This window comes from Copadichromis virginalis, linkage group LG17, assembly GCF_057382275.1.
Source record: "Copadichromis virginalis isolate Kocher_CV1m ecotype Utaka linkage group LG17, C_Virginalis_male_GT1.1, whole genome shotgun sequence".
Lineage (NCBI taxonomy): Eukaryota > Metazoa > Chordata > Actinopteri > Cichliformes > Cichlidae > Copadichromis > Copadichromis virginalis.
The window spans coordinates 25,518,401-25,540,713 of record NC_140634.1 but is presented as its reverse complement, the minus strand read 5'-3'; the positions used below and the strand labels follow the sequence as shown (position 1 = coordinate 25,540,713).

Genomic DNA, 22,313 nt, shown 5'->3' with positions numbered 1-22,313 from the left:
TATTTTCACATTTTTGTAATGAATCTCGATTATCATCTGCTCTACTTGTACCATTACAGGTTGGAAGATGGCATCGCATCTTTTGTAGCATTCTGAAAGTATATTGTGTGCTGATAAGTGCTGCTGTCATTTGCTGTTTTAATTTTAATTTAGTGCCAATCAGCACATATTAATGTATTTTGGATTAGGTACCTTGACTATATGTGAGAAAATACTTGGCTTGCTAAGTTAAGTTAAAAATAAGTTACTGTGGGTTTCTCAGCTTTCACAGTTGAAAAGAAAAAAATAAAGTGCATACAATGTATATGCATCTAAAATAGTCTTTAGCTAGCTAACTAAAATGCTGAAGCTATCACCGTCATCCTTTGCACCTTATTACAAATCTTCTCTCTTTTGTTCTCTTGTAGGTTCCATCTGAGTAGGAGGTGGCAACAAAAGACCAAATGCCATGGATGCATTCAATTTCACATATTGGAATGCCTCTGAAGGCAATGACACAGAAGTTGTGGAAGAGAGCGAAAGCGCCTACAAGACTGTGGAGGTGGTGTTCATCGTGTTGGTGGCTGGTTCCCTCAGTTTGGTTACAGTTATTGGAAATATCCTAGTCATGCTTTCCATCAAAGTTAATAGGAACTTACAAACTGTCAACAACTACTTTTTATTCAGCCTTGCATGTGCTGATCTCATTATTGGACTGTGCTCGATGAACTTGTACACAGTCTACATAGTGATTGGCTACTGGCCCCTGGGGCCAGTGGTGTGTGACTTGTGGTTAGCATTGGACTATGTTGTCAGCAATGCATCTGTCATGAATCTTCTCATCATAAGCTTTGATAGATACTTCTGTGTCACCAAGCCCCTCACCTACCCTGTCAAAAGGACCACCAAAATGGCAGGAATGATGATTGCGGCTGCCTGGGTCCTGTCTTTCATCCTATGGGCGCCTGCTATTCTCTTCTGGCAGTTCATTGTGGGTGGGCGGACAGTGCCTGAGAAGGAGTGCTATATCCAGTTCTTTTCCAATGCTGCCGTTACTTTTGGCACAGCCATTGCCGCCTTTTACCTACCTGTCATCATCATGATTCAGCTCTACTGGCAGATCTCAAGAGCAAGCAAGAGCCGTGTGAAGAAGGACAACCGGAAGCCATCCGGAGCAATCCCTGAATCTATCTCACCAGGCCAGAGGAGAAACAACACTCCAAAATCTAACAACAACAATGTACCAGGGGAAGATGCGGGGCATTCGCAAAGCCAGAATGCTGCTGATGGGGCAAACCAGCATGACGGAAAACTCCAGAATGGCAAAGGGCCTTCCTCAACCACTGCAGAGGGAGAAACTGAAGGTGATGATGCAGCAAGGGAGAACTGTACTCCTGGAGAGGAAAAGGAAAGCTCCAATGACTCAACATCTGGCAGTGTGGCTGCTTCCAATCAGAAGGATGAGGAACCAGCACCATCCACAGCCAACTCCAGTCTTGAGACAAACCAGCCAATCACACGTCAGCGAGCCAAAGCAGGGGGCTCCAAGCTGACATGCATTAAGATCAAGACTAAATCGCCCAAAGGTGACTGCTACACACCATCTAATGCCACTGTTGAGATTGTCCCAACCTCAGAGCGGCAGAACCATGTGGCTCGGAAGATTGTGAAGATGACTAAGCAACCTCCAAACAAGAAGAAGAAAGCAGCACCGTCACGGGAGAAAAAAGTTACCCGCACCATAATGGCCATCCTGGTAGCGTTTGTTGCCACTTGGACTCCTTACAACGTGATGGTGCTTATTAACACGTTTTGCTCTAGCTGTATCCCCAACACAGTATGGACTATTGGTTACTGGCTATGCTATATCAACAGCACCATTAATCCGGCCTGCTACGCCCTGTGCAATGTCACATTTAAAAAGACATTCAAACATCTTCTTCTCTGCCAATATAAGAATATTAGGTCAGCCAGATAAACACAGATCGCTTGGCAGGAACCACAGATGGATGAGTCGTGTGTCTATGATTGTGTGTTTGTGTGTGTCATCCATGAACATGTGTATCTGTGCCTATGAAAGAGGTTTGTAAGCATCATAAAGACTGCAAGAGTACCTTTGCCATCATTCAGCCATTAGTTTTCCAAATTCTCTCAATAACCGGTTGTAGCACTTTACACAAATTCAACTGAAGCCAGTTGCATTGAGATATGTTTGCAGAAACAGTGTAGATAAGAAAGGTTAAAAAAGGGTTACTGAATGCCTAACAAAGAAAAGGGGGTGTAAAGCAGGGAAAAGGAAGTGAGACTGATCCAATGAAAAATGAACAAAGGTAAAGAGCAGAGGAATATCTCTGCTGTAAGAAAACACAAGAAATCTTCAAAATGGGAAAATAGGGCTGACTGAATTTACAAACATCAGAAGTTTGAAGTTCAGAAAAGATACCTGTAGATAACTGTAAATATCACTATGTAATTATGTGTGTGAGTGCAGAAGTAGGTGCGTGCTGGCTCTGCATTTGTGTGCACACGTGTGGCCCTCTGCCTGCCTTCTTTCTGTGATCATCATCATGACACCTCCAATCACTCACAAAATTTGTACATTAAAAAAAAAAAGCAATTAAAATCCACTGAAGCAGCTGATAAAGATTGAAAATACTCAACAGCAAAACTTAATTTGAACCAGTCAGATAAATCCATTATTCTGCTAATTGAGGATGGATCCCCATTGAGGATGTAAATATGCTCGTTCACATCAGTGATGGATGGGAAGACTATTAGCGCTCATGTTTGTTGAGATGAAAATGGGACCAGGAGACAGTTGCTGTAGCTTAGTGTAGCACAAATAATGGAAACAAGGGGGAAATGGCTGATTAACGTGCTCTGTCATTTAATCTGCACATGTAAATGCAAACAGCAACGAGGAGGAGGATCTTAGAGTAGAGCGCTTGCTTCTTCAAATTGAAAGAAATCACTTGAGCTGGTTGGGAATGCCCTGCAGACCCCCAGAAAGGTTCAAGGTAATCACCAAGGCGAGCAAGATCTGCACAATTTTGAGTTGACTGCCACTCGGTCCTGGATCCAGATAAGAGGTAGAAAATGGATCGGACTGGATGTAAAGAACAACATGATGTTTTCTGAGGGTCTATGTATGATACTACCTTTTTTTGTTGTTGTTGTTTGTTTGTTTTTATCTCGGGGCAGTGCTTTTTGTCTTGCTGTCAGTGTGAGGAAGTCACTGCACACAGCCAAAGAGTAGTCTCAAAGAGTAGTCTGTCATATACCATTAGAAGGGATAACTAAATGGCTGTAGCTGAAAGGCAAACAAACAGACCCAACTGCAGTAGCTATAAAAAATAAATTTAAAATGTGGCATAGCTTGCTCAGTCGCTCTTTTGTCGCTCATGACAGCTATGAAGAAATGTGTTTTTGCTGTCAAGATATTCACCGCTGAAATGAAACTTCCTTCTCAGTGAGTGAAACAGGTGGTTGGAGCTCAGAGCTGTTTTTTCTTACCGTCTGTGGGAAGGCACTTTGAGTGGGAGACGTCATCTGATCATGCTGATTAGTGGATTGATGTCACAGCGTGTTCTGTACTGTACTGATGATGATTGCGATTGCGAAGACCTAGGTGTGTGTGTGGGGTACGCTTGTGTGTGGCTGTATACATGCGGAGTTTGTCTGTGCACTCCATGAGTGGAGTTTACTTCTGATCACAAGTCATAGACTTGTGATTTTTCTGTTTTAAAAAAAAGGGCTATTTACACCTTTTGTGTTTTGTGACTTTTTTTATTTTACTACTGTTCAATTATTATAAACACACACACTCATATACACACACACACACGTACACTTGTGTTAATGAAATGAAAAATGGAGAAAAATATATTTTTCCAGCACAACATGTTCTGTGTGCTCATACACGTCATCCATCACTTAAGCCTCGAGATCCTCGTTTATACTAATGTGCGCTCACCAGTTGATCTGATTAATACGCAGGAGAAATTGCCACGAGGATGTTGCCACATTGGCTGGTAGGTGGGCTTTTTTTTGCAAAGAATTACGCCTGCACCAAATAGCTACTCAAGGCTGTCTCCTTAAAGAGAAATCTGGGACAGATCCTATAATGAAAACTCACCATGAGGCTGATCAGATTATGGGACGATGTGGAACACCTACATTTGAGATTAAAGATTGCCCATTATACGCTCAGCTTGCTACAAGCCCATGCCCCACTTAGTGCTCCACTCAACCCTGATCCTGTTATAGTCTCTTACTCTTTTAAGGCCATGAATGTAATGTACATATAAATGTATATTTATATAGTCATTTTCATATATTATTTCATTGTATCTTTCATTTTTCTCAATGTATCACCTTATTTCCAGCTACTACACCACTGATGTATGCTCTGTTCATTTCAAATCAGTCCATATATATATTGAGACTTCGAGCAGCAGTATGTATTCTGCCACGATCGGGTGGGGATAGGGGGAAGAGATTAAACAAGAAGGTCAAAGCACAAAATTACAGTGCAGAGGAGAGTAGTGAAAGTTTGGAGTTACAGTCTTTTATGGATATTTTTATTCAAATGACTTTCAGAGACATTAGAAGGTTAGAAATAATGATATTTAGTTCAAATTAAAATTTGCCTTTCATCAAAGAATCATCAATTTTCACATTCTCGCAGCCATTTGACAATCTAGTGGCCAATTTGCCTAGATAATCTGGAAATATGTTACACCCCATGTTCCTTGAAGCAACCCTCATAAGTTAGATTGACTTGATGGCACTGTTTAGGTGTCATACAGTCAAAACTGTTCCCGCAGCTGCTCAGCAGGTCTGGGATCCAGTGGTTTTGCTGGACTCTGCATCGTAGACAGAACACCCGCTGACTGCCTCTATTCGCAATGAAGTGATTGCCTGCCTTGCCCAGAAAAGCCTCACATTTCTTTCAGCATCCATGAAAGATGGCATCAAGGGCTCCCACAGCATCTTTCCACTTGTTCTGCATCTTCTAAATCTTCTTTTTCACCAAGACACCTGAACTATAATGCTCTGATATAGGTCATTGTGTCTTAGTGGTGCGTTCATATGTATTTATCTTTTAATATTGGCACAAAATGTTTTGTCATTCTTTTAAAGTTCTCAGTAGAAATGCAAAGTAGTGTAAAACAGAAAAAAATTTAACCACCTCAGAATTTTGCTTTTGAGGTTTGAGCAACAGAAGGGAAAAAAACCCAACTGTTCCATATTTATCTAAACACCTCCAGCAGGAACTCAGACGTCCATCAGAGCAGCCATCCTTTTCGATGATAAGTGGAGCCATGTCTGTCTGACATCTGTCACACATCTTAGAAGTGAGTAAAGACCCTTCCAGAATAACTAATCTTTGCTAAGCTGTCATTTGAGTGATACCAGCAGGAGACTAAGTGGCTCACAGCTCAAGTGGTGGTCTAGGGGTCTCAGCTTGAGCAGCTGTGTAGGTGTTTGATGGAAGGCGATGGCAGTTTATCACCTCCCGGAGCGGGAAAAGGGCAAAATGCATCCAACAAAATAAACGTGTGTACTTTGAACATTAGGGCCATTAAGCCATTTCACTCATCCTGGTCTTGTTGCCACGTTGTCAAACACTTGAGAACTAAAAGACGTTCTTGTATTAGGGCTTGACTGGAAATGGTCAAAGTGGGTGGGGGTTAGGTGAGGAATGTACCCTTATGACAGAGAGAAAGTGCAACACATAGTGACAGTGAAAGAGTACAGCTGTCGTCCATATAACGGAGAAAGCAAGCTGATGGCTCCAAGGTGTTCGTTGTACATGTGAAACAGCAGATAATCGTGGTTACGAGAGTGAGACATAGAAAGGGCGGAGACAGTAGGGTCTGTTCAGTGACAAAATCCAAAGCTAGAGGATCACACCGCAGGTGGACCATGTTTGGAGAAGTCCCAGCCATTCTCAGCAGGTCAGCCAAAGGTTTTCCTGCAAGAATTTTAGTGTCCCGGTCCCAAACCTGCCACTGTATGTAAACAGAGTGACACGGCACCGTTTACTGTCGCTCCTATGCTTTTATTTCATCTCATTCTCATGCCGTGCAAACGCAATTCATAGTTTCTCACTGTTTTCAAGCATTTTATCAGTGATTTCAAATGCATTTATACATACCTTGATGTCCATGACCAAAATAAACATAGTCTCTCTCTATATTGTAATAGTCATCATATCGTGTTGTGCCGTCAGAGCTAGCTGGGCTCCTGTCCATACGGCTTATGTCAAAGGGCTACATTCCTTTTTTAAGGAGTACATGTGACACGCAACGTTTATCAGAGACAACTTTAAATTTGAGGTTTCTCTGGCTTCACTCTTGGGGCCGTTGCTGAGAATAATCTCAACAGTCTTGTGCAACCAAGCAGATACGAAGACGCAGCAGCTTGTGCATGCTGTGAGATTTTATTCAGAGACTGAAAGTTTATATCGCCGGATTGTACAGAGCAATTTGAAGTGCCTTATCCAGAATGACATAAACAAATTGCTCTTTTATCCTAAAATCCCTGTTGCTTCTTCAGAGTGTCTGGCCTGAAAGTTGTGGATCGTGCTGCTGTGTGATGCACGTTAAAGAGCGTGTTTGTCAGCCTTCCTGATTTTATTTATTTATTGATATTATTTTGCCAGCTCTGGGCTACCATCACTATAAGTTTTAGGTTAACAGGAGTCCCCTGTTTCGACTGAACGAGCTAAAGAATTGAAATGATGTAGAAATGTCCACAGCTAAATCAGTTTGCAGGCACAGTGGGCTTTTTTAGTGGACTGCCAATCCTTTATGTATGTATTCTAAATTGTCTTCAAAGGCATTGTACTTTTACATGCAAAACCTATGTGTGTGTCTTTACGTTGAGATCAGGGGTCATCATTCATTCGTGTGTGTCTGTGTGTGTGTGCATGCACCTTGCTGTGTGGTGGTTTATTTTTTTTCTAACTGGCATCCTCAGCATGAACTCGTCAGACTGGATAAAATATCATAACGCACATCAGGACAGATTCAGGCAGAGTGATTACCTATTTCTTTGTCATCACTTCTTTCTCTTTCAACAGCAAAAAGCTTCCAAAGACTCACTGAGACACAGAATTCCATGGAAGAGACATGATATACATACATTTTCTATCACATTTTGTAAATCTGAACCTTTTATCATTGTACAAAGTACAAATGTAGTATTACAAATTAGAATTTGACCAGTGTACAGCCAGGGTTTTTGGTTTTTTGGGGTTAAAAAATGATTAATAAAAAATCTATAAAGATGTGAATATTATAAACTGTGTTTCTAAGATTATATAACTGCAAAGGTAGAAGGTATAAATATGTGCATTTCTGGAGTGCGTCATTTGAAGAAATGGATTCTTGCCTTGGGAACTGAGTGACTGAATCCAAACTTTTACACAATGGAAAAACGTTCCAGGGGATTTGAAGAATGACTTGTGCAGCCAGAAAGAGGAAAAAAAAAAAAAAAAGAGCAATCCCCAAGAAGGGAAACCGAGGATGGGGACAAAAGCTAAAACTAGTTTCAGTGTGGCCGAAAGCTCCGAGGCAAGGGTTTCATTTTGATTTCACCTGTAAATTTATAAGGCTTCACACTTACCTTGAGAAAAAGGTGGTTCACCTGCTCTCTTGCTAGACACACTTTACAACTTTTTGCAATTTTAACATCACGGGAAAAATGTGTTCTGTAAAAAAAAAAAAAAACTAATGTGCTGAGGGTTTGAGTTCTATGACCTGGTCTGAACTTCATGGGTCAGAAAACGTGTATTTAAAATGGAAACCAACTTTTAAAAAAAGCAATCAGTAGCCTGCTGCAAGTGTTAAATGTACATTCAGGTGTTAATTTTTCATTTGCTTGTATATGTAGGTGCTCACTGTGTACTCACTCACTGTGGCTTGTGGCTTCTCTTGTAATAGGAAAAATAAATTTATTGTTTGCATTGTATATATCTATATGATATTACATTATATGTAATTCAGATGCAGTATATTTGAAATGTACATACACGATTAATAGCTATTCTCTGAATGTTTCCCCTCGACAATCCCTCGTTTATTCTCCCTCCCCTCCCCCCACTATGAAACTCCCTGTACAGTAACAATGGTAATATTTTTTGCTTTGATGCATTCTTGATCGATTATCTGTTCTGGACAATGAATCTGAGTGTTCTTATCACTGGCTACCTATGACACTGTAAGATGAACTGCATTAAGTGGTTACATTGTGCCATATCCTCTCGGAATGAAATTCGAATAAAAATATACGAAACGTGTTTGAAATTTGGAGGTTTTTGATTAACGGGAAGCACAGGATGAAACACAAACACTGTTGGCGTGTTTTCTAACTTTGAATTTTATTTTATGCATTTTTAACTTTTGGAAATGTACCAGGAAACAGAGAGGATGTTAACTCGAAGGGCTACCACAGTGGGGACTCGTTTTTGTTTGTTTTTTTCGTTCTTTTTTTACAACCGAGAGATGGAGAGTTACAACCAGTGAGTATAATAAAGTGAGTACAACAGGGCAGCAGGAGAAAAAAAAAACTATCTTATGTTTATTCGGTGCTATTTGACAGGAAGAAAAAGAATTATAATTAAAGTGAGCCACAAATTGCAAATTCATGACTTTTTTTTTTTTGCTCAAATTAATTGAGTAAACATTTTCATAGCTTCAGTTTTAACAAACCGACTTATTAAGTCTGGGCATGGATCAAAGAGTTTTCCAAATTAGGGTTATGCTATGTGAAACTGTAAGACAAATCCTAAGCAATTTGCCCTTGAGAAAATAATTCTAGACATAACATCATTAAGTGGGAATGCGACTAATTAAATCTGATTATTTATCTCTATTGTATTACATCCTCTATTGCAACATACAAGTCTTTCTCCTCAGGTGCTAGAAAGAAGAAAAAAGTAAAACGTGGTCACTAAGAGTCATCTTCTGACTGATTTTTGTCAAAGCTATACGGGCTCCTACAGTCAACCTACAGGACACGTAAAGAGGAACCATGTTGAAATAGGGCCGTCTGTTCCGCTGTCTTCTTCCTTCTTCACCGGCTCAAACAAGCTCATCAGCCATTTGGGTGCGCTCTCGCTTCTTGCCTTCCTTCTTTTGCTTCTTTGCATCTGCAAGGATAAAAAGGTTAAAATTTGATAGTTTCTCTAAAAGTTTTTGTGAAAAGTTAAGATAACCTGTGCTCGGTAACAAAATGTATTAACTGTATGAGTTTTAATCTTTTTTTCGCCAGAGTTCACATTTTGTGCTGTGACGATTGTAGTTCTGTGCTCTCTTGGGGATTGATTTGGCAGCCTGGGTTGTACCCCATGAAAAACCACCTTATCAACTTGCCACAACAGTGGCTTGGTACCTGGCTGCCATGACAGGAGCCACAGTGCATGGCTCTCCTTTCTGCTTTATGGCCTCTCCACTCTGGTAAACAGAAATAGAGCACAACCCTCAGAGGTTTGGACAGCTAGCTTCTGCCTAGCTGTGTGTTGGTCATTCAGCTGTGCTGTTTATTTTTGTTTGTATCTGCGTGGCTCCATGTGTGTCTATCTCTTAGCCAAATTGTTGGTGTCTTATCATTTTACAACTTTGATGTTTCGCATTTTAGCGCGCAGATGTTATATGTCTAAAAGTACCACATCTAACATCTGTGCAAATGGTTGTTTGGCAGGAAAATGGCTCATTTCATTAGAACATATTCTGCCAAGTCATACTGGGAACATTACAGGTGGAAATAAAACAAATCATGACTGAAATTCACTGGACAATAAATACAGCCATTTTTTTTAATCATGTGCATATAGAGACAGGAAAACAATTCATGGCTCTCAACTGACTTTGCTCTATATGAAGACTGCTTTTGCAAAAAAATAGAAAAAAGGGAAGAAAATGCCTAAAAGCTACAGTGTGGTGTGGTGCACTACCACAAGGGTAAAGAACCCAGAACTAAGTTTTGCAAGCTGCTGAACCGAAAAACTGAGCCTTAAGGAGACAAAGTGGATACAGGCAATAAAACAAGAGACCTCAGAAGGACAAATGACAATTCTGTGGAATCCCAATATTCGCTCTGTTTTGCAGCAAGCATTCTGTCAGTGAGAAGTAAAATGTATAAATGCCAATTTAGGACTACTATATTTACTTCAGGCTAAGCCAAAGCATTTTGAAAGTGTGCAGCAGCAGTGAGCTCCAGAGTTTTTCCTGGCTCAGAACAGGGCTTTGGGTGGTGACTATGTATGTTAGCAAAACCGGCCTGTGCAAATTCATCTATTTCCTTAGCCATTTATCCAATCCAGGGTCACGGGAGAGCTGGAGCCAATCCCAACAGCTATAGGGCAAGTACTCATCAAATGTAATGTCTTCACTATGAGTATTACATAATACTATATTGTGTCCAAAGACATGCAGTTAGGTTAATAGGTGATTCTAAACGTGTGTGGTTATCTGTCTCTCTGTGTAAACCCTGCGACAGACTGGCGACCTGTCCAGGGTGTACCCTCCCTCTCACCCTATGATCGCTGGGATAGGCTCTGCGACCCTTATAAGGATAAGCAGAAGAGAATGGATGGATGCATCTTAACAAATCACAGCTCTTAAAGAGCAACATATGTCTAGTTAGCAATTTGGAAGCAAATGTTACTTATGTGGAGAATTCAGAGAGCTATGAATATTGTGCTTGGAAGCGTCTCAGCAAACTGACTTAGCACAATAACAGGGCCTTAAAGCCTTATTTAAAAAAAAGATTCAGTCTTTAATTGTGCGCATATCAAAGCTTGTTTTAGAATACAGACAGTGCAGTGGCATCTGCACTCCCTCTCAGCAAGAAAGTGGTTTTTGAAAATGCTACAACCTAACCATGAGTCTGTCAAGGTAGCCGCACTGCCGTGACTCATCTGGACACTTCAAAGGAACAAAGCCATGCTTAATATTGTTAGTAACACCTGTGCTTTCCCCACGATGACAAGTTAAAATGGCTGGTGTGAAAAATGCACATGGATAATGTTGAATAAAAATAATACATTTTGCTCCTTCTGCACTTTTCATCATCCTCTACATGTTTGAAGTTCTTAGGTGTTTGGCATGTCTAATCTCTGACTATAAATCGTGTTTCAAAGTAAGATTTGTCCAGCTTAGGACACGTTGAACGGCGATGTCAGCCATCTGCATCCAAAGCACATGCTCTAAACAAAAGAAGTGACTTGGCAAAGTAGAAAGTGATGGTGTGTGATGAAAATGACTGTCATTATAAGATGTCTGGAAATCCAGCAGGGACAGTAACATACAGAAAAGCTACATTGTGATTCTGTATGCATTCACTTTGTGCACTTTTGTTTGGAGAGATTGCCTTAAGAAATTATCTTAGCCTAATAACGTGCTGGCAAGCAGTTCTAAACGCCTTTCAGCCTTTTAACATTCTCAACGTGCACTACCAGGAAAAAGCCGAAAATCTCTTCTTGTCATCTCAGTTGCAAACTTCCACTGGGATAAGAATCTTGACATGCAAAGCGCTCTCACCCCTGCAAATACAGAAATTACTCTTCCATGCCATTTGTTTACTTGTTTTTTTATTTGTTTCCTCTCTCTTCATCTCCCTGCTGTTTTGTGTCAGCATATTTTGCTCCCTGGAGAGAGAGAGAGATGGAAGAAAAGGATTTATTGTCATGCTGTTCTCTCAGCTCCATATATGAGATGTGGACTCTCATGCCAGGTTGGAGTACTTTCTGCTGCATTTGCACATTGCATGACTCTGCTCCTTTTTGCCTCTGACACAGACTCATAATCAGACCCTTGCTGCCTTCTCCAGCTCGAATCTGCCCTGAGCCAAAACACAGTGGCTACATATTTGCACAAATTTCAGGCTTTTTGCATTCACTTAATAAAAATGCACATATTAAAGTAAAACTTGCATATTAAGTTAATGATATAGGATAACTGTAAACTATTTATCTACTTTATACTTCTGCTTCACAGGAAGAAAATGATACTGCTCCACATTATTGAATCACAAAGTAAAAATTAGCTCCGCCTCAATGAAATGCAATGTTACTATTTGACATCCACCTTTTCACCCTCATTTGATCAAACTTTCTGTGTTATTTTCTAATTAAAACATTATTCCAACAGTAGCTAAGGACACAGTATTATCAAGTTTTTTGTTTTATAATTTATTCTAACACAACCATATGTGGCTGTGAATGCATGTCTTTGACTTAAAAATGAGGACACCACCTGTCTGTTCAAGACGAATGGCAGAAGCAAATTCACTCCAAGAAGATCCAGAGATGCCAGATTTCTCCTAACAAAGCCTTTTGTTTTACCTGAAATCAACTTTGGCATGCAAAGACTCCCTCACGCACTGCTCTGTGTGTTGTGCTGAAAGAGAAGGTGGGGACCTTGAGATTTCTACAGGTATTCATAATGTTTCTGTCAGTCTTTGTTCTCTCTTTCGCTCCAGAGGGTCCGTGTTTCACCTGGACTAGACAGCAAAGACACGCAACTCTGGATCTCAGATTGCTCCCAAGGTGCCTCTTACCATTGTCTCCTTCAAAATCTGCAAATGACAGATGCTGCCGCCACAGCAGCAACCCTGCTGCCCTCAGGGAAAATCCGGCTGCATCTCCTAAACCTAAAGTGGCTGGTCAGGATTACATATTTGGCTGGGCAGACATGTTCTCCCAGCTGGGGGTTAGATGGTCGCTTCTTTCTCTCACTTTGTCTCTCTAAGGCAAACATTTCTGTGTTGGTTTGTTTTTCAGGGTCTTTTTTCCCCTTTTCATAAGCCCTCTGATTCTGCTGCTGTGGACTGTATCTCTGCCATCCCCTGACTCACAGAGTAGAGCATGCACAATTCCCCCTACCATGTGAACCTTATTGTGCACAGCACCCCCTCTCTGTTTCCTAGTAGCTCCCCTGTTTCCCAAGGCTTATCTTCCAACTGGCAGACATGGGATATCACACCTCGCACAGATATCGAGTCTCTCTTCCCAACTGCCTCCCTTCATGTCTGCCCCTGTCATCCTTGCTCTGCATCTCTTTTGCCCTCAGCTCTCACACCTCTTAGGTTGTCACACCGCATCCGTGCATCTGGCTTTAATTGATGTGCAGGTATGCGGTGCTGCACACATGACTGCTAAACAAATAGATTTTGACACAGTCACAGACTGTATTTAAATACATGCTGCACTTTTTTACTTGCGCTGCGCCTTGAACTGATGTGCAGTGATATTGTCTACATGTTTAATGTGGATATAATCAAGCATCTCTAAACGATTGATAAGAATTTAATGAGGAAGTCATATTTGATTTTGTTTAATTATGTAAATTAATCATTTGGTTCCTTATGAAACACTCAAACTGAAAAAAACCTGCATGTCCATAGTTGCACAGATAGATGAAGGTCTGAGAAGTATAAATGAGCACACATTCAATTTCACATTAAGTAAAATTTAATTTTGAACAAAATGGATTCAATTACTTTCTATACCTTCTAAACATAAATCCACATACACCTTTAAGTGTTTAAAAGTATCATATACTTGCTGTAAAGAGTGAGAGATGGTAAGTAGAGTGCATCTCTTCAAGATGTTCCTACTGTCACAATGTATTAACAATGTGCTACCAAGAGAAATGCTCAACTGATCCCTCTTTTGAAAGTCAAATAGTGTGTGGCAAAAAATCTTAAGACAAACAGTGTTGCAGACAGATGTGCAACATTTCACAGCACTGCAGCGGCAGACGTGTTGCACTGAGAGGGTCTCTCAGAAGTGCTCACATTGTCTTATCTTTGCAGAGCGGGACTTCGCCTGACTGTGGTTGTTTGATAAAGCGATGGTAAGGTTAAGTAAACTGTATGTGCAAACTTCATGTGCACGTGTGGCATCTGGGGAGTGTGATAAGGTTGCCGTTTATGGCCACTGGCAACATTTTGTACTCATTATAATCCTGTTTGGACAATGGAACATCCTTGTTTACAAAACTGACAAAAAGCACCAACTCATTTGGAATGAATCGAGTGCTTCTCATCAACAGTTTTGCCTCAATTTTTCAAGCAGGCAGGGATATATTGTAGATATTCCATGTTTCTTTCAGATTTTCTAATTACCTTGTATCTTATAGCTCCTTAAATGTTCTATAAACTGATTAATTCTCACATTCTCTGTGAAATGGAGGCCAAAAGTATTCCTCAGTTTAGTGTCTTATACATGACTGAAGAAAGCTAAAAGCTTGTACTTATAGCTGAATAATGAGTTAACCTATTCACCCTTGCTTTAACACTGTCTTTCACAGCTCCAACTTAGCACTTAAGTAGGAGGGTTTCCATCATACTGATGGCAGATTGAATATAAATTTGAATCACAGCTGGCTTTGCCTCGATTAAATCATTTGCAAGGGTTTGCTGGATTTAGTGGAGATGCAATCAGTCTGAGATGTGCCGGAGACAAGATAAATATCTCCTGAATTTACACAGTTATTATCACAACGAGGATAGAATTAGTTCATTCTCCCAAATACCTTGATACATACTTTGTACTACTCTACTGACGCCAATCCGTCCTACTTAAAATGAAGCCCAAGTAATTTTGCCTTTGATTTTGACCCATGTGTCGTGACAAACAAAAGAGGCAAATGTGCGGACGTGTCAGGATACAGCGAAGCACTTTGGCAGAAGAAACAAAGAGGTCTGAGCGGTAAGCATCCCTTCAGCTACGATTAATTACAAAAACGAAGTGATCTGACATTGCCCGTAACTATTTACAGTGATCTAACAGTGAAAGTCCCGGAATGATTTTTCATATAGACCACGTGTCTGCGTGGGTCTGGCTTTTGATCTAAACCAACCTAATATCATGTGAGTTTCCTGGAAAGTAAACAGTTTTCAAACGAGCCCAAAAAAGGCCAGTGTTGTACGTAGGGTGGTTTTCAACAGATCTGTCTTACATTACAAATATTGAAGGAAGTTTATGAATGTGGCTTGTAAAAAAGGCTTTGTCCTGCTTTAATTTCACCCCAGATTTATATTTTACGATGATATTTTGATTCCTTCTGTAAATATTTTGAATTGGCGTTTTCTTTTAGGTACAACTTATATAATAGGAAGCAGACAGTTCCTATATTAGCACGCTAAATTCTAACCAATAAGCGGTGCACTTTTCTGTACACCCCTATTTCCTACACATACCAAATAAGGCTGTCAGATGAAACTAAAACAGCAAACCAGTAGATCCTATAATAGCCGGACTAATTGAGCCTCACTGGAATTTGTAGAATTTTTTTGATGTACTTGGCACCAGCCTTACACATACTTGGCAGGTGTAGGGCTGGTGGTCAAAGTGAGTGCACGTTGTGGTCTGAAGTTGTTTAAAAGAGCAGTTGTCGAGGGAAAAAAGGCCAAGAAATACAAACACAGATTCCTTCATTTATTAGTGAGATGTTCCACAGACTGAGTAAATATTCACGGGTAGGTAGCCAACAGAATTGTGACTGCTTTGAGGAAAAGAGATTACAATTTGAAATTTCCACTAAGGCTCCATTACTCAGACTATTTTGGGATCTGCATGTATTCTGTCTTACTGGGAATTTAATGGAGGGTTTACAACACGCTCGTCTCTGTGCTTTCATTAGCCACCCACAAGGTGTAGTCTTGGAACTGGAGGTGTACTTAGCCAGCGAAGGAATTTCATTTCCAGCAACTTGAAAGATGCAATATGGGCTGTACAATGTGAGTCATCAGAAGCTGCTGAGCTTAGCTGCTAATCAATAACCTTGTTTTTTAAAAAATACAAAAGGTAGGAAATACTACATTTGATGTATTTCTAATTGAAATGTTAAATATTTACCGATTACACATTAAAGTAACACCCTCCTAACTAATATGGAAAGTTTATTTAGCTAATATTATTAATTACTTTATATTAGATCATAGATAACTTCTTGGATGTCATAGGGCCAATGTAAAAGGTCACATGCATGTTTCTGACAAGCCAGTTGCTTCGAGTCGCATTCATTTTTAGAGTAGAGCACGCTCTCGGATCAGTAACGAAACCTTTCTTTTAAAACGTCCCTCTCTATATAACTAATAATAATGATATACGAGACACTAGATATGACATTATAATTAACTATCAAGGAACGATTTTTACCAAAAAGCTAATCTCTTTAAAAGTAATAGCAACAAAATGAGTAGTACAAGATATCACATTTTTGGACATGGTGATTCAGCATAACAACTTTAGCGCATCCCACCTTTCGTGACCAGCTCAACATGGGAGAGTTGCATTTTATGCAGCAAATGTTTTATTTCTGTCATCTTACCTTGCAGCTTGGTTTTAGGGGTTTTCCCACAAGGCTTGGTGGCTGTGACGGTGGCAGCGCAGGTCGCGTCCATGAGCGCTCGCTTTAGCACTCCCGTTCTGTTCTTCTTGCCCGTTGCCAGATCGCACTCCCCCCAGGCCTGGAAGTCGTACTTGCATTCACCTATCAAGTAAAAAAGACATCAGACTTTAAATCACCTGCTTTTTGTTAGTGAAGTCGCTCGAAGAAAGAATGGTATGGACGGGTTCAGAAAGGAAACCTGCACATCTTACATTTGTTTTTAAAAGGAGTTCATTGTAATCAGTGACTGTAACAAGCCTCTGAGCCTGGGGAGTGCTGAGTCATTGACTTTGAATGGGTGTTCTCTTCCATCAAGAGAAACTGTCCACCGCTCACAAAGTGCCTTCATGAGACCATTTTCTTAACAACAAAGTAAAGTATGTTTATGTTTTTTCCTGCTGGAGTCGGTGATGCTTCACAGTTTGAGTCTCATATTCTTGATATGATGAAACCTTCTAAAAGATGAATGTAATCAAGCAGAGCCTGGCTCCCGGATAGATGTCATTTTAGAGGAGGACAATTTTATATATTTACATATTCGTGATGTTTGGGGCGAGGTCTTGCTGGTGCTTTCATTTCATCATACATTTTAAACAACTTAAATTCAACCAAAAGAAGTGCAAGATTTCTCTAGACGGATGGCAACAGTCGCTAATGCACTGTATGTTACGGATATTGGTTTGAAAAGCATGCAGGCGTGTGTACGTTAGTGTTTGTTTATGTACTGTATGTCCATGTCCCACTTATCTCTCTCCATTAATTTTTTTTCCCCAGTCTAGCCGGGTTCCCTCGAGGATGTGACACTCATTCTTCTGCCTCCTCTCTCATCAAAGCATCAGCGCCTTTGTCACTGCTTCTGAGATCCCAAGGTGCTCATCAGAGGAGGGGAGAGGTGGGAGAAGGGGCGAGGAAAAGAGGGGCGAAGAGCGAAGAGGGGGAGTGACAGGGCCATTGTTGCAAGAATCCAACAGGGACTTCCTGAGCAACCAACTTTAAAAACCCTATGCCTCCACAGCTGTAAATTGTCTTGGAGAGAGAGCTCCCTTGCTGACTACCAGGAATTTGTCAGGCAGCTCATGTATTCTGTAAGGTGTTTCATACAGTGTAACATACAGTATTTGTGCTGGCAAAAATGATGGTTGCAAAAGTGTGAAAACACCCCCTCATGACTATTCATTAAACCAAAGTCACAAATCACTGAATATAATTTGTTAAGCAGTGAAAAAGACCTCAGTCATAACTCATTTCTACAGAGCCTAAAGAAACTGGAGTGCCATCAGATAGAAACAGCATATATGCAAAATGAAATAGCTTCGTGAAACAGCCAACATTTTGCTTTTGATGTTGTTTCATACATTTCACCATCACTAAGATCATCCCCACCATCTATTCTTCATATCACATACTCTTTATTTCTGGAATGATTTCTAGTTTAAGTCCTTCTTGCTTTCAAAATCTTAAAAAATATGCACATAAATTTTATGTACCGTACCGTGTTCATGAGTCATCCTAATTTCCTTATATTTTGCTTCCAACAAGATTTTTAAAGTGGTCTTAAGGATTTTTTTTTGGTTTTTCAAGCTATTTAATACTGATCTATAAATATTTCAAGGATAAAAAAAGTCACCTTTCTTTTTCAAAGAACCACATCATTTGCGCTCTTCTCTTTTTTTAGTTGAATGTATATAAAATGCCAAAGATAATACACAGTGTGACGGATAAAAATAAGCAATTTTGCACCAACAAGGTGATTCCTAAAAGCTATTAACTGAAAACTTGCTATAGCTCAAAAAAACATGAATGGTATGTGAAAGTCGTGTCTTTTGCTGGAAAAGAAATGCAGCAAAGACCTGACACAGGACCTGAGAGACACGGCCATTTCTGATGACTACCTGATCCATCTACTCATCAGAAATGGTCTCAGAGGAAGTGTGCCTGTCAGTCATTTAAAGGAAGGGAAAAGGCTGAGATATGCTAAATTACATAAGAATTGGACTGACTGCGACAACATGTCTTGGGGAGTGATAGATCTCAATTTTAAATGTGTGTTTCTAATCATCACGAGTATGTATGGAGGACAGGAGGTCAGGAGAGAGGTACAACAGTACAGTACAGTAAAAACATGGTGGAGGCTCTGTCATAGTTTAGGGCTCCATTTCAGACAGTGTTGTTTGCTAGAATTGATCGAATTATGAGTATAGAAAAGCATGCTTGGATAGAAAAACATACAATGGAGCACTGTCAGTCATGGATTGGTCTGCCCAGAGCTTAAATAACATTATCGAAGCAATGTAAGATCGTGCTGACAGAGAACAGAGAAAAAGGCAGCCAACATTCAAAGAAGGATGGTATAAACTAGTGTTTTTCCCTTATATACTGTATATTCTTGTATGTGCACGTCTACATTTCATCACTGCAACATTTTCCCATTTTCTGAGCAATATAGAATAGAATAGCCTTTATTGTCATTGTACAGAGTACAACGAAATTGGAGTGCCACTCCTTTGGTGCAAGTTTCAATAATAAATATAAATGTAAAATATAAAAAGTACAAAAAAAAACAATCGTAAGTACTCAAACAATAGTATGTACAATATACACTGAACAAAAATATAAACGCAACACCTTTGTTACTGCTCCCATTCCCCATGGGATGGACGTAGAGACCTAAAATTCATTCCAGATACACAATATAACCATCCCTCCCAAACAGTGGTCACAAATCAGTCCAAATGTGTGGTAGTGGGCACATCTGCTATATTGAGATAATCCATCCCACCTCACAGGTGTGCCACATCAGGATGCTCTTCTGACATCATGAGTAGTGCACAGGTGTACCTCAGACTGCCCACAACAAAAGGCCACCCTGGAATGTGCAGTTTTGTCTCACAGCAAAATGCCACAGATGCCACAAGCAATGAGGGAGCGTGCAATTGGCATGCTGACAGCAGGAATGTCAACCAGATCTGTCGCCCGTGCATTGAATGTTCATTTCTCAACCATAAGCCGTCTCCACAGGCGTTTCAGAGAACATGGCAGCACATCCAACCGGCCTCACAACCGCAGACCTCGTGTAACCACACCAGCCCAGGACCTCCACATCCAGCAGGTTCACCTCCAAGATCGTCTGAGACCAGCCACCCAGACAGCTGCTGGAACAATTGGTTTGCACAACCAAACAATTTCTGCACAGACTGTCAGAAACCGTCTCAGGGACGCTCAACTGCATGCCCGTCGTCCTCATCGGGGTCTTGACCTGACTCCAGCTCGTCGCCGTAACAGACTTGTGTGGGCAAATGCTCACATTCGATGGCGTCTGGCACGTTGGAGAGGTGTGCGCTTCACGGATGAATCATGGTTCACATTGTTCAGGGCAGATGGCAGCTGAGAATGTCCCAGTTCTTGCATGGCCAGCATACTCACCGGACATGTCACCCATTGAGCATGTTCGGGATGTGCTTGACCGGCGTATACGACAGCATGTACCAGTTCCCACGAATATCCAACAACCTCGCACAGCCATTGAAGTGGAGTGGACCAACATTCCACAGGCCACAATTGACAATCTGATAGACTCCATGCGACGATGTGTTGCACTGCATGAGGCAAATGGTGGTCACACCAGATACTGACCGGTTCTGGGTCCCCAGACCCCCAATAGTGCAAAAAACTGCACATTCCAGGGTGGCCTTTTGTTGTGGGCAGTCTGAGGTACACCTGTGCACTACTCATGATGTCAGATCAGCATCCTGATGTGGCACACCTGTGAGGTGGGATGGATTATCTCAATATAGCAGATGTGCCCACTACCACACATTTGGACTGATTTGTGACCACTGTTTGGGAGGGATGGTTATATTGTGTATCTGGAATGAATTTTAGGTCTCTACGTCCATCCCATGGGGAATGGGAGCAAAAACAAAAGTGTTGCGTTTATATTTTTGTTCAGTGTATATAAAGAAACAAGTGATGTCTTGAGACTTTTGCAAAAATATTGCATGCTTGTGTTGGTTGTATGACATATGAGTATATGGGGATGGTCATATATTATATGGAGTGGGCAGAATTTGTTCTATGACTAACCATTAATCCCCTTTCCTGGCAATAAGAGATCCAGTTATTTATTAATTTTAATTACTTTCATGCATTTTCATTTCCACCTAATAAAGAAGCAATGTGCTTGTGTTTTTGTGCTATGAAAGACCTGCATACGCTAACAGTTTTATAGAAATGCACCACGGAACCAAATATTTCTACTTCCTAGTAATTCTTCTCCATTCAGCTCTCACATAGCTGCTTTCTGTGGATTCATATTGTATCAGCCACTTCAGCACTCCATATGACTTATCTCTTTCGGTTTATTATAATGAGACCCATTAGCTGCTGTGTTTGTTACCTTGGTCACCAGTCCCATAGGTACTCGTCTTTTTTGTGTCATGCTGCTGGAAACCCCAGTTTTACAATATTGTGCCCACCTCTTATATTAATATTTATTCTCCTCGCATCACTGTGTTATACTTTGGCAAGAGGCAAAGAACAGTTTGGGCTGTGTGCTGCAAACTGGAAAACCAACGTTAACCTAGTTTTCACTGGTTGGTTTTTAAGGGTCTTTTGGGTCTTAGTATTCTAATTAGATGTAAGAGTTTTGCCAGATGGGATGTCAAATCTTTTATGCTCAGGACTCTTAGAACTATACTAAAAAAAAAATCCCAGTTTTTCATGTCTCTTTTAAGACTTCATAGCTAAAGGCATATAATACAGCTCCTTATTTGAGTACGCTACCTACTAGAGCTTAGATAATAAGTGTACTAGTAACATAGTATATTAATTAATGGCAAACAGACAATTTACTTAGGTCTATATTTGGATATGCTGCAGCTAACAGCCAGGGTTGAAGTAGAGGGTCTTTTCACACCTATTCTTACAGGTTCTGTTATCCATTTTTTTCAAGTACAAAAGTATCCACACTTAAAACGACACTGCTCTCATTTTGCAGGATTTCCAGCCAGAGGGCCAATTCACACTTTTAATTTTTTTTATTTTCTAAACTAACTTTCCACAGTTTCAAACACGCAGATGTGAAACTTAACGCCACTCCTCCAAAACTTTTCTTGCAGTAATCTATGTAGCCAGTTAGCACCATTATTTCCTGCAGTGTGTTCATCATTCGTGACAGGCTCATTGCAGAGCAGCAGGCTCTTGCCTGACAGGCCTTACTGTGGGAACAAATGTCCTCCAGGCTTGTCACTGCAAGACATTTCGGCTGTAAAAGCCTCACCGTCTCAAGCCCAAAAAAGAAAATGACAATGCCGGGCAATTATTCCTATGTTTTCCATGACAATATATTATATACTGCATAGATGTTTTTGTTGTACCTCTAATTAGCTAGCTTACTCATTCCTATTCTGAAAATGGGACCATTGTTTGTGTAAATGACGGGCCACAATAAATCATCGGGAGACGTGGTGGGAGATGGATGGCATCCATGTATTTGTACAGAAGGAGGGGAGTTCTGGGTCATTTAGAAGGCATAAATTATTTAAAAACCTAAAACAGTAGGTATTCTAAATTCTACTGGGAAAAGTAGATCCTTCTTTTCCTACTTCAACAAAGCAACATGTGAACATTTATCACCTCCAAACTTCTTTTTCCAGTTGCACGGGATCTTGCAGCGCTGGGTCTTGATGGTCTGCTTGCAGTCAGTGCCGGCGCGCGTTCCCTCCCTGGTGCCAAGTCCACAGTCCCCTTCGTTGGCTACGCACACACTCCACTGCCAATCCCCACAGTCTGACTTGCGTTCCTTCTTTCCTGTAGAATCACATCCATATTATAACACAACATCAAAATAGATAGCGCTGAGCAGGAATCCCCATGAACGATCTTGTAAAGAGCTGCTCACAATACCTGACAAAAGACAACAAATGTCAC

At 40.6% G+C, this 22,313-nt stretch overlaps 2 protein-coding genes across 3 annotated transcripts in view; one reads left to right on the top strand and one right to left on the bottom strand.

Annotated features, from left to right (window-relative positions):
- The window catches only part of chrm2a (cholinergic receptor, muscarinic 2a), a 92,617-nt gene extending 84,333 nt beyond the window's left edge, over positions 1-8,284 (top strand). For both annotated transcript variants that reach the window (XM_085436274.1, XM_085436275.1), the window contains one exon: positions 408-8,284. In XM_085436274.1, the coding sequence (XP_085292400.1) occupies positions 449-1,957 (1,509 nt within the window). In that variant the 5' untranslated portion in view covers positions 408-448 and the 3' untranslated portion in view covers positions 1,958-8,284. The remainder of the gene's footprint in view (positions 1-407) is intronic.
- Positions 8,285-8,346: 62 nt separating this feature from the next.
- ptn (pleiotrophin) overlaps positions 8,347-22,313 on the bottom strand; it is a 57,028-nt gene continuing 43,061 nt past the window's right edge. The window contains exons 3-5 of the mRNA XM_085436276.1: positions 22,020-22,193; positions 16,326-16,487; positions 8,347-9,136 (exon numbers count right to left, since the gene is read on the bottom strand). Coding sequence (XP_085292402.1) covers positions 9,069-9,136; positions 16,326-16,487; positions 22,020-22,193 — 404 coding nt within the window. The 3' untranslated portion in view covers positions 8,347-9,068. The remainder of the gene's footprint in view (positions 9,137-16,325; positions 16,488-22,019; positions 22,194-22,313) is intronic.